Below are 13,152 nucleotides of genomic sequence, written 5' to 3' on the forward strand. Positions count from 1 at the left end.
TCCACAGCTAAGTTGTTTATCACTAGGGCTCAGATAAGAAAGTATTTTGCTATGTGTTTGGGACATTTTGCTGATTTAATTTCACTTTTTTTCCTGAGTGAGCTTTCTATTCCTCCTTCCAAATTGTCCATCCCTTCTTTGTTCACACATAACCTATAAAGCTCATCGTAAAAGGTTATAGAAGAATTGTGAATGGGTGAAGATAGAAGTGAATGACACAGGAAATAAACTTCTCTGGTTTTACCTTGACCAAGTGTCTTCCTGACACAAAACAAACAAAAACAATTAAGACATATGTGGTTCTCTTGAAATCTATATAGGTTGAGGGCAATGCTAAAGTGACATTATGAAGCGTATTATTTATGATGTCCTGAAACAACTTGAGTGCATTTTATCTTCATAGAAGCCCCCAAATAATATGGATTGACAGGCCTAAATTTAATTGAATGTTTAATTTGAAAACTTACATATGGAATCCCAAAGAGATTAAATTCTAGCATTCCAATGATTGACATATGCATATCTCTCCAACGTGAAAAGTTATCACCCAGCCAATGGCCAGTGTATTTCCCGCTCCCGACAAATGTCGAACGACTCAAAACAAATGCTCGCTTTCCAGTGGCATTCTGAGAGGCACTTGGGAAAACATAGAAACACTTTCTTTAGTACTGTTCTAAAATGATACCCCCCTCACCCCGCAAACAAACAAACAACAACAAAAAAAAACACACCCACAAAACCAACACATGATCTTAAGGTGCATGAACAAGTCCCTATTTCATGTAATTTAAATATTTGAGCAAAGGTATAAATCTGTGAGAACATAAAATGGTGGCAATGAAGAGAACAAAAAGAGAACTTGCCATATGTAAACCATTTTTACACATTTCATGAAACAGCTGTTAAAAAGCATTGCTAACCATCCAAACCAAATTTTCTCATACTAAATGTTTCTTATATGTTATACTACCAGGCAGGTAGTACAGGGTTTCTCAACCATGCTGTATATTAGAAATATCTGAGGACTTTAAAAGAAAAAAAGGGAAGGTATCATCACTGATCAACTAAATCAGACTATCTGGGAATGAGTCCTTGGCATCTACATTTTTTAAAATTCTGCGTTTTTTTTTTTTTTTTTAAATATGTGGCAATGGCTGCCTTTATACTACAGTTGAAAATGCCAGTAATTGTAGTTTGATACTGATTATATTTCCTTAGTGAAACCTTACATGTATTAATATATGGTATAAAAATAACATGTATAGATATTTAGTATCATTATTCTAAGTTTTTGTTTTGGTTGTTTCTTGTTTGAATTTAACTTGTATGTTTAACCATTTTGGGTTTTTTTTTTCTTTTTTTTCTTTAACATCAAAATCTGGTCTCCACTCTATTTCAGCTTCACTTCTAACCTTGATTGCCATTTATATTCTTTTGGCCACTTACCAGTATATCAAACCATCCTGTTACCTCACTGAAGTTCTGACAGGTGTTTCAATCCACATATGTACAATATACATAATAAAAACTGATTTGTTTACAAAATTGATACATCTCTTTTCATAATGGAAAAAAATTGCTAAAATCTAGTGAAATATAAAGCTCCTGGAAATCAGGGACATATTTCTGATAATCTTATTGGTCTATACCCTAGTGCCTAAAACAATGCCTGCCATATAGCAGGTGTTCCATAAATACTTCTTGAAAGCACTAAGAAAGAAATAATCATTTCTTTAATACTTCCTTGGAAGTTGAAATAGGTGAAAGTAACACCACCTTGATACACAAACTTCTTAGGATGCTAACTTACATTTAGCTATGCAAAGAAAATATCATTTAGCCTTGGCTAAGACAGATGAAATTCCTAAAATTAATTATCAGAAAAAGAGATAGAAATTTAAACAATGGTTGTCATTAAGAATGGTGACTCATTTCACAGACAACTTCATACTTTCAAATCTGTTTTTACAAGAGGGTATTAGGGTTGGAAGGATGGCTGTGGTTAATTATACTCTGTAGGGGTTGGAAAGATCCAAATATAAGATGAGTTACTTAGGCCAAGTCACATAGTTACTCCCTGTTTTCACTCGCTTCTAGAATAAGGACTGTGCCAGGCTCTCCCAGTATTTCCTTTCCTACATTGGAGTTAGAGATAAAATTATAGCCAATGGAGAAGTTAGAATTTATTAATATTTGGGCGCTGTTTAAGCACTTTAAAATCTAACCTACAAATAAGAAGCTAACTGAAATAGGTTTTGCAATCAAACAGATGTAGTTTAAACTTCGTCTAGCTCATCATTATAACATATAACTTTTGAGCATGGTACTTAACTACTATAAAATGGGCTAATGATGCTTAATTCTCAGAGTTGTTATATGTATAAATGAAAATAAGTTATATATGAAAGAACCTCTCAAAACCAGCTAGCACATAACAAGTGCTTACTAACGGCTCATTTCCTTCCTGTACTTTCTAAACTGTGCCCAGCAGTTACAGCCCCAGATCTGCTTCACCCAGGTTAGACAACTTGAATCGAAATTTTAGGCCATTATTTGTCTACCTAGAAATCCAGGACTGATCATTTTGTTTCTCAAGGGTAAAATAACGAGGAGGGGGGAGTTAAACTGTTAGATTAAATTGAATGATAGAGGCTGTAGTTATAATTTCAGTAAACATCTTTTATGCCTTCTCTAGATGAAGCTTGCTAATGCTTCCACTTAAAACTATTTTTATGCCTCTGGGAAGTAATTTTCATTGAGTTCCATTAAGTTCAGCGTTTGGAAGTGACATTCATTTTTTATCCCTGAGGTATGAAAAGTACTCAGAAATATAATTTTCAACACTGACGAGGGATACTTGTCTACATTTTCTACTCCTTATTTCTCTCTCTTCTCCACCTCCTCTTCCCCCTCCTCCTCCTCCTTCTTCATCTTCTTGCCTAAATTTCTTGATGGGGGAAACACAATTCACAATTTCTTAGGTAACCTAGGTATGAGTGATACGTTCTAAAATCTAAAGAACTGATTTCTTACCTTTTCAATAAAATAAGGGTGAAAAGGGTGAAGGGATTAAGCAAAGAAAACACACACACAATGCATAGACCCAGACAGTAGTATATTATCAGAGGGAAAGGGGAATGGAGGGAAATAGCAGAAGGGGAAGGTAGGACAAAATGGTAATGGAAGGAGACTTGACTTAGGTGGTGAACACAAAATATAATATATAGATGATGTATTAATATTATAGAATTATACATTTGAAGGCTATATAATTTCATTAACAAAGTAGTGGCACAGCTCATGAATTTGTACATGGGTGGGTTTCGGCCACCCATCCCTGATCAGGTGGGGGGGGGGGCAATTGGGGGCAGGGCTGGCCAGGAGGAGTTATTAGTGTCAAAGATCTTTTCAGGGTGTATACATATGGCTTTCAGATGAGTTGAAGCTTCAAGGCACTTTAGTGTCAAGGACACTTACAGATTCTGTTTCTCAGCCTCTCCCTAGACAGGTAGTGTGGTTTAGTTCCCTGCTGACAAACCCTCTAGAGAGGTTGTGGTGTAATTTGGCTGCCCTTTTTGGTAGTAAGCAGTGGAGAGAGAATGTAGGAAGATGGTGGTTGTGCTGGGCACTTCTCCTGGACACCTGACTGCATTGGGGTTGGGAGGTGATCAGGGGCAGGGAAGATGGTGGTTGTGCTGGGCACCTCTCCTGCACACCTGACTGATGGTCCAGACTGTGAGCAGTTTTCCTCCTGATCACTCGTCATTCAGTTCCTGTTCTATGAAGGCTGAAGAGCATTTACTTACTTAAAATCACTGAACATCACACTTCAGTGATGAGGGGGGAGAGTGATTGGGGGCAGGGCTGGCAGTGGGGAAGGGCTGCAGGCAGTTGGCTGGCTGGCCCAACCCCCGATCAGGCCAGTTGGCCACCATAGTGCATGTGCTAGCCACTGGTGATTCTGGTCATTTTGGTTGTTCCACCAGTTGGCTTATATATATATAGATGTCACCCCAAAGAAGTTCAATACCATTTTTAAAAAATAAATTAAATAAACCCCAAATAGTTGTATTGTATTATAAATCAACTATTGAGTGAGATACAAGATGCCTTAACGAGCCAATTAACTAGAAGTCATTTATTGTGCATGGCGCAGGGGGAGATATCTTTTTCCAAATCTCTGAGCCCCCCATACAGGAAGTCTTTCTGTGTTTATTCTCTTCGAGCCTCTTTGTTTGCAGATATTACAAAGGGCTCTGTGTGAGTTATTGTTACAGACGTTGTAACCTTGAATACAAAATGAGTTTGTACGTGGCATAATTATTATCCGTATTAGTCTATTACATTGGATGGCTAGCTTGCAAGGTCAGACAGTTAAGTTTATCTGTTTCTATTATTTGAACTAAAAACAAAGTCATTTTACAGAATAACACACTGTCTAAAGTGACAGAGTTTATAATGACAGAGTTTACAGAACTAAGGACTATCTAACAATAGCAGAGAATTCAAACAGCAGTTTTTAATACAAGATGGAGATTACTATGCTTCAGTTGCAAGCCACTTGTTTCTGTTTTTTATAATTATCCCTATTAAATATATATTCTGAATGTTGTCTATCAAGTTTACTGTATATGTATTAATTTTGTTTTCTGTCAAATTAAGACCTAAATATTTTCCAGAAGTAGGTAGGAGAGACTGTGGTTAAATAACCCTTATGTTCACTTCAGCTCTGCAATTTTCTATCATGCTTACCAGACAAATTTCATTAAGGTCCCTGAACACATGGCTCTGGGACAATGACTACATTCCAAACCTTAAAAATGAGATGTATTTGTATATGGCAAAAATAATCTGTTCTATTTTGATCCTGATACCTTAAAACCCAGTATTTCTGAGAGTTCGCTTTATAAATCAAACAAGCTGACTATATGAACCATATATATTTTGTCTATACTTAGAACAAATTGTGGAGGTACTCTAATGAACCTCTGTTGGAAGGAACACCTGTTGCAGACAGACAAGGGTGCAGTAAATGGAAACACAGTGTTCTATACCTGAACCCTTGAACCTAATTCTACTAATGCAGCCTATGAGAGTCTCCCTGTAGATATACACAGGGAAAGACAGAAATGGTGCAACACAGAGGGACACATAATCAGGTGGCACTGAAAGGATGCTTAGGACCTGGGATTATTAATTCCAGGAGAGAAGAGGATTGCCTGTCAAGCTTCCGATGTATCACACTTGGTGTCTTAAATTTATAGCAGCACAAATCCTGACTTATGCCTCTAGTGGTGGGGACTTTACCCATTAATATTTAACTAGGCTTAAAACGGCTCTATCCAGAGGTGACCAAATAGGATCACCTCTGGATAGTACCAGTGCACATTACCCCTAAAATCTTTGTGAAGTTTATTAACAATTACTTCCTACATTCTAAAATTATCCCCCAAATCTCTAACATTTATCTGAATCAAAATTTTAGCTTTAGTTGTCTTTGACAAGTTTTTATGCTTTTAATGAGATCATTTTGCTCTGCTTTTGTGCTACTGCAACAGGTTGTTAAACACACACACATATATATATATATATAATTAATGAGAACATTTAATAAAAATAATAAGTGAGCAAGATAAAGTCTTTAAAGAGGAAGATAACTTACTGGTCCTTGAATAAATTAAGAAACAATAACATGTAACACTGGCTTTAAACAAACATTTCCTATTTCTTAAAGGACATTTTAAAAACAATGTGCAAATACTAAAAACATTTCAAGGAGGTTTACAAACTACTCACTAGAAAGTAGGTATTGCTTGAGACCAGCCAAACAGAGAATGTGTATCATAATGATATCCAAGATAAGTCTTGGAATCGGGACATAATGTTTTCTCAGCCAACAAGCCACCTGTGATATCTAAAAATAAAATAAGAGAAATAGGCACTTTAACATAATTAAAATATCCTTCTTGTATTTTATTTGTTTGTTTCCATATTGATCACCCTCACTAGTGTATGAGTTTCCTGAAGACGTTAAGTATCTTTCAAGCAGTGACAACAGTGTTATACTAACATGACAATTTTTTACTTGTATCTTGAATTTATGAAACAGAGTTAGCTGTTAGTATCAAGACTAAGATGGATGTCTCTCAAAAATATAAAGTTTAATATTAAAAAATCAAACAACATAATTTATACATTAACATATTTCAAAAGAAGCATTCTATCATTTACAGATGCTTTTAATATATATATATATATATATATATTATTGAGTTTTTACAGAGAGGAAGGAAGAGGGATAGAAAGTTAGAAACATCGATGAGAGAGAAACATTGATCAGCTGCCTCCTACATACCCTTCACTGGGGATGTGCCCACAACCAAGGTACATGATCTTGACCAGAATCGAATCTGGAACCTTTCAGTCCCCAGGCTGATGCTCTATCCAAACCGGTTTCGGCTCCGGATGCTTTTAAGTGTTTGATAAAATTGAACTTTACTCTTGACAAAAACCTTTCAGTAAAATAGTAATCAAATAAACTTCCCTAACTTTGTTAAGTTTTTCTACAAAAATACCTATAGCCAAATTCATAATTGTGAAACATTTAAAACATGTCATTGAGATTGGGAAGAAGAAGGTGCCTACCATTACCAGTTCTTGTACTGGAATTCTTAGTGAAATAAAACAAAGAAAAATAAATCCAAAGTAAAAGGAATAGAATGGGAGAACCAATGCTATAATGTGAATGTCTACAGAGAAATAAAATCCAAAAGAATCAACAGGTAAACTTTGAGAATTAGTATTATAATATAGCACATTTTCTAGATTAAAAAAATCAATATAAGAAAATCAACCAATTACACTTTATAAATTAACAACAAATACAAAGTTGAATGACTAAAATTAGGCATTTAAAATAGTATAAAAATATAGAAAACCTAGAGAAATAAGATTAACCAAATAAATCTAAATCTTCCTAAAGACATAGAATTTGAAGATTGTGCATCAAGCATATAAAGAATTCTCACACAGCACAGTGTAAAAAGTAATTTTAAAAGACAAATAAAGGGGAAAAGTACCAAAGTTATTCTACTGGAAATTCAGTATTATAAAAATGTCAGTGTTTTCCAAATTGATTTATGGATTTAATGTCCAACAGCCAAAACATTCTTGAAGGAGGCCAAGGGATAAGTCTATTTTCCACATTACTTCCAGGTTCATTATAAAGCAATAGAAATTAATACAGTGTCAAATTGTTAAAGGGAAAGAAAAACCAACAGAACAGAAATAGCAGTCTAAAAGTAACACAAAGTATATATAGATACCTATCAAAAAAATAAATAAATAGGGCAGATCAATGGGAGGAGGAAAAAAATAGCCTTTTAATTAGTTCTAGGACAATTCTATCTCCACATGCATAAAAAAAAAATAAAAAAAAATTTAAAAAAAGGCCTTGGGCAGCATTCTCAATGGTGTTAGAGCATCAGCCTGGGCACAGAAAAGTTACAGGTTCAATTTCTGGTCAAGGACACATACCTGAATTGCAGGTTCAATTCCCAGCCCTTGTTGGGGTGTGTGTAGGAGGCAACCAGTAATGTGTCTCCCTTGAATCAATGTTTCTCTCTTTCTCTTTCCCTCTCCTCTTCCCTCCCTTCCACTCTCTCTAGAACTCAATGGAAAAAAATATCCTCAGGTAAGGATTAATAAAAGAAATAAAGTTAGACTGTTTTTTCATACTGCTCAAAATCAACTTCAAGTTGATTGTATATGTTTATGACCTCAAATTCAAAAGTATTTCTTAAAAACTGATAAAGAAATGGATTGATAAATTTGACAGTAGTATAGTTAGGAACTTTTGTTCAACAAAAGATCCAAAAAAGAGAATTATTATAAAAGATAAGCCAGAAATTAGTAGAGATATTTTTTACACATATTTTTCTTTCTTGGAGAAAGAAAGCTAATGGCTCACAAGAAAAATAGGAAAAAAACAAATAAACATTGAACAGGTCAGTAAAACCTGCAAATCCAATGAAGACAAAAAATGTTTAGTACCATTTATAAGCATTAAATACACAATGAACTGTCATTTCACACTTACCAGATTAACAAATAACAACAACAACAACAACAACAACAACATGGCTGAGCAATGGTTCTATTTTCTTATGAAGCTCTGGTCAATTCAGTAAAACACCATCTTATATTTACTTTCCTTCCACCTCTGCTTCATTTCACTTTTTTCCTTACTCATTTTGCCTGGGGATTCCTTCACTTCCTACTCTTCAAACCTCCCCACAAATAACTTCATCTTTCCAGATAAGTTTTGTCTTAAGTCAGGCTCTGTTTTCTAGGAGAAAATGGGATGAGACATTCTCTGCCACTTCTGAAGGTAATGGTATAAGAATGATTTCCCTTTCATTTTTTTTAAAGCTTTTTCCCCCTTTAAAAAATATATATTTTATTGATTTTTTACAGAGAGGAAGAGAGAGGGATAGAGAGTTAGAAACATCGATGAGAGAATCATGGATCAGCTGCTTCTTGCACCTCCATATCTCCCCCCCCCACCCCCACTGGGGATGTGCTCGCAACCAAGGCACAAGCTCTTGACCGGAATCGAACCTGGGACCCTTTAGTCCGTAGGCAGACACTCTATCCACTGAGCCAAACTGGTTTTGGCTCCCTTTCACTTTTCGATTGCTATGGCCAAAATTTTGTCTTTTTGCAATTCCCTCCTCCTCTCCCCCGCCCCCTGCCCCACTTCATTGATATCTGAAATTCTGGCCATGCCTTCCTTTGGCCATCATCACCTAGAAGTCTCTGATTGTATTTCACTTTATGTTCACACTATGGTCACCTTTGCTAGACTCTGAGCTTCTTAAAGACAACTATCTTTTGGGTTTGTATGTGCAGAACCTTGACAGATCGAATAGATGGTGGGTGTCTAGCATCTTGTACTGTGCATAACAGAGCAAAAGATTGTTCATGAAGAATATAAAGAATTCTCACACAGCACAACCAGAACATTCTCTCTCATTTCTACAAAAAATTGAAGAGGAAATCCGTTTAAAGTATAGAAAGTTTAGGTTAAATATGAGAAAGAAATTGCCAAACCAAATAATGACTTTCTTCCTGAATACTTTAAAAGCAGAAAAGACTACAACTATATAAGAAAACTTGAGCATTGTCATAGCTAAGTTGGGGGAAGACTAGGTACCACTAACATTCTCTATTTGCTGTAAGAGTTTTGGCCTCTGCACATATACAGAAGGGAATAAGTCTCACCCACTGATGGTAGAAATTCAGGCTTTCTGGAAAGGAGGTCTCAGGACAGGAAGGAACTCTTCCCTCCAAGTTAACTCAGTGTGAAACGAGTAAAAGTTCAGATTTTTAGAGATTTTTAGCTCTTGTTTCTAAAAGCTATTTGCAGAAAGTATTAGCCTTTTCTCTTCTGTTTTTCCATTTCTTTAAAAACAAACAAACATAGCTTTAGTGAGGTCTGATTGACATACACAAACCTACCCATATTTAATGTATACAATTTGCTGACTTTGACCATAGCATACAGTACATACACATCACCAAGGCTTGGCTTAAAATAAGTCTGCTCAGCCCCAGCTCGTTTGGCTCAATGGATAGAGCATTGGCCTGAAGACTGAAGAGTCCCAGGTTTGATTCTGGTCAAGGGCACATGCCTGGGTTGCAGGCTCGATCCCCAGTGGGGATTGTGCATTGATTCTCTCCCATCATTGATGTTTCTCTCTCCCTCTCCTTTCCTCTCTAAAATCAATAAAAATATATTTTTAAAAAATACAAGTCTGCTCAGAAATGGGCCTTTGGACAGCGGCTTTAATGGGGTTTCTTAGTAGGGATCCATTCTGTGACTTTGCTTACCCTTATTTTTCTTAATTAATACTTTGATTATTAATATTACCAATAATAAAATTACTAATATGCATATTAATAATAAATAGTACTAGTGATTGTTATTACTTCACATGAAATAAAGGTATTTCCTTTTTTACATGTTCTCCTTGTACAATTTGGACCTTTTAAGTCTAGTCTCAACCTTCCTTATTAGGACTCATGTTTATTTGTTTAGCTTAAAATTATGGAGTCTAACTTCAAGGCATTTATTGCAACTTAGTGTGAAGCTGCTGTGCATATCTAGCTAAAAAAGAAGATCAGCTTTGGAATGACAGGCATCTATAATAGCAAGTGGAGTAGCTTTTATGACTTTTTAAATGCATTTTTTTCAACATAGCAACAAGGATGGAAAGAGTCTAATACACAAGAAAATCTAATTCTAACCCACATTCTGCAGACTTGAAATGTTTGCCTGTCTTTTAGGTCTTTAAAATTGAGATTTTAATGTCATTTCAAAGCTGTCTTTGTGCTATATTAAAGACAAGTAAGATCTTAAATACTGAAAGGATTTGGTCTCCCTGGAGGTGTATGTGTTGGGGGGGTGAGGGGAGAGGTGAGACAATCATGTCCATTTAGAGCATTTTTGTGTGTGACTATTTTATTGATTTTGTACAGAGAGGAAGGGAGAGAGACAGAGAGCCAGAAACATCGATGAGAGAGAGTCATCGATCAGCTGCCTCCTGCACACCCCCCACCGGGGATATGCCCGCAACCAAGGTACATGCCCTTGACCAGAATCGAACCCGGGACCCTTCAGTCCCCAAGCCGATGCTCTATCCATTAAGCCAAACCGGTCTTGGCTATTTAGAGCATTTTTGTTTCTACTATAAACTTTTCTCCCAACCTGTTATTATTTTGAAAAGAATGTGTTTTTAAAGAGATGTAGAGCCTCTTGACATTTAATTTCTGAATGTATGCATTTGAGAATAAGTCTAATAGAACTTGTAATGATTTTTCAAAATGTAAAATAAACTGAGGCACTTTTCCTTGGCCATCAGTCATGGCTTAAATTTAGCTACATACATAACTCAGCTCAAGTTAAAGCTACTTGTAGAGAATGTAAAATAGGTGCAGGAATCTAGATATTGTGTAATATTAATAATTTTCTCACCTCCTATAGATGAAGGCAGCAGCCTCATTATATTATTTAACTCCCAAGAGAACATTTTAAGCACTAACTATATCATAATAAAGCCAGCCTGTTTGGCCACAAAGAAAAAAATGCAACAAATGTAGATAATTATCTGCTGGAATGCAGTGATAATTATGAATTTCTGTACTTTAACTGGAATATAACTCCTAATTATCTCAACGTCTAGATTTATACAATCAGAAACGGTTACCAATCAAAGAGACTACACAAAGTGGTAAAACCTTAGATCAGTGATTTTTTAATCTTTCTCATCTCATGGCACACATAAAACGAATTACTAAAATTCTGCGGCACAGCAAAAAATATATGTTTTTGCTGACCTGACAATTTTGATTCATTCATATCAGATGGCTCCAGTTGTGTTGGCTGATGTCATTTTTTAAAAATTTAACAATGTATTTAGTGCCCTTCACTAAATAGTCAGGTATTGCATGTTTTAAAAATCCTTGGAACAAACTGCTTGCAAATCACTATCTTAGATTATTGAATTGTAAAAGAGAAGGAAAAAAGGAAATTTAATACTGGTTAAAAATAGCACAGGAGATAAGAATATTCATCAGATGCCACATCAGACTTTAGTCTTTAGCTCAGTATCTTGGTAACACTTGTCCTGACTATAAGCAGATTCCTTCAATGCTTTTTCACAATGATCTATTTCAGAAAGAATGCGTCTGAGAGCTTAACTGGCCTTGTTTCTATCTTTCATATTCCAAGTTGGTATTAATAGTCATTTTTTCCTCTGATTAATACTCTTTTCTTTTTTATGTTCCAAATAGTGATAGATCTGTTTTTTTAAATAATATTATACAGTAAGTAAGCATTATGTGAAAGAATGACCCCAGTCAGGGTGAAAATGAGGACTATCTTAGCTAATTCTGGCTTCATACCCTGAAGCAATAATGATGGGAAATTACTATAATAATCACTCTTTTTTATTAATTACTTATTTTTAGTATTTGGCAAAGTACTCGGAATTCAATTTAAATCCTCCCAAATTGTTTGTAATTGATACAATAGTGGCTATTTTTTTTGTACACATGTTGTATGCTACCCACCTGCTTTATATAGAATGTTTTAAATTCTTAACTTGCAAATTTTGAATTCATATCCCCATTTTATAGCTAAGAAAGAGATTGACTAGGTTTGGGAGCATTGTGACATCTGTTGTGTTGTTGCTGGTTCTCCAATGGGCTGCCTTCGGGGTGTGTGTGTGTGTGTGTGTGTGTGTGTGTGTGTGTGTGTGTTTGTGTGTGTGTTTGTGTGTGTGTTTGTGTGTGTGTGTGTGTGGGGGGGTGCTTTTATACCACTAGTCAGGGTGAGGCACAGGTGTCTTGTTCCTGAAATTACTGTGTGTGATTCCATTCACTACCCAACCCTTTCATTATCTCTATTCCTCATCCTTTGCTTCAAGAATCTAAATGAGCCCTAATTGGTTTGGCTCAGTGAATAGAATGTTGGTCTGTGGACTAAAGGGTCCCAGGTTCAATTCCGGTCAAGGGCAAGTACCTTAGTTGCGGGCACTTCCCCAGTAGGGAGTGTGCATGTTTCTCTCTTGTTGATGTTTCTAACTCTCTATCCCTCTCCTTTCCTCTCTATAAAAAAATCAATAAAATATATTTTTAAAAAAGAATTTAAATGAGTCTTCAATGCTGCCTGAGAATCCCACCAAGCTTCTGCCATGAATTTACTTTGTCACCATCAGATCTTCTTCACCATCAAGGGGACGGACCTTCTATCTCTTAAAAGCCCCTACTCCCCCAATTCAGCCTCATTTTCCTTGTCTCTTGCACTGATGAACAAATCTTTAAAATAGAAGCTTTTCTAGTGGGAAGATCTGCAGAGTCCCATCAGCTAGCCCACACATCCATGTGCATCTGTGTGCTGGTTCTTCTTTCAGCAACAATGCAGTGTGCCTGCTCTTTCACCGCTCCATCCCTTCCCAATGAATGCTAGCCTAGGCTCTCTTCTCAGCATTTCAATCCTTGAATTATCTCTTCTTTCTTTTGCATTAGCCACTTTGTCCAGTCTACTGGCTCATTCCTGACAGCACACAAACACACTCTAGTGTCTCTCAT

At 35.9% G+C, this 13,152-nt stretch overlaps 1 protein-coding gene across 1 annotated transcript in view; it reads right to left on the reverse strand.

The window, feature by feature from the left end:
- LOC118730502 (sucrase-isomaltase, intestinal) overlaps nt 1–13,152 on the reverse strand; it is an 85,971-nt gene that overhangs the window by 16,411 nt on the left and 56,408 nt on the right. Inside the window, exons 13-14 of the mRNA XM_036458508.1 lie at nt 5,797–5,914; nt 468–636 (exon numbers count right to left, since the gene is read on the reverse strand). Coding sequence (XP_036314401.1) covers nt 468–636; nt 5,797–5,914 — 287 coding nt within the window. The remainder of the gene's footprint in view (nt 1–467; nt 637–5,796; nt 5,915–13,152) is intronic.

Source organism: Pipistrellus kuhlii, unplaced genomic scaffold, assembly GCF_014108245.1.
Source record: "Pipistrellus kuhlii isolate mPipKuh1 unplaced genomic scaffold, mPipKuh1.p scaffold_m20_p_3, whole genome shotgun sequence".
Classification (NCBI taxonomy): domain Eukaryota; kingdom Metazoa; phylum Chordata; class Mammalia; order Chiroptera; family Vespertilionidae; genus Pipistrellus; species Pipistrellus kuhlii.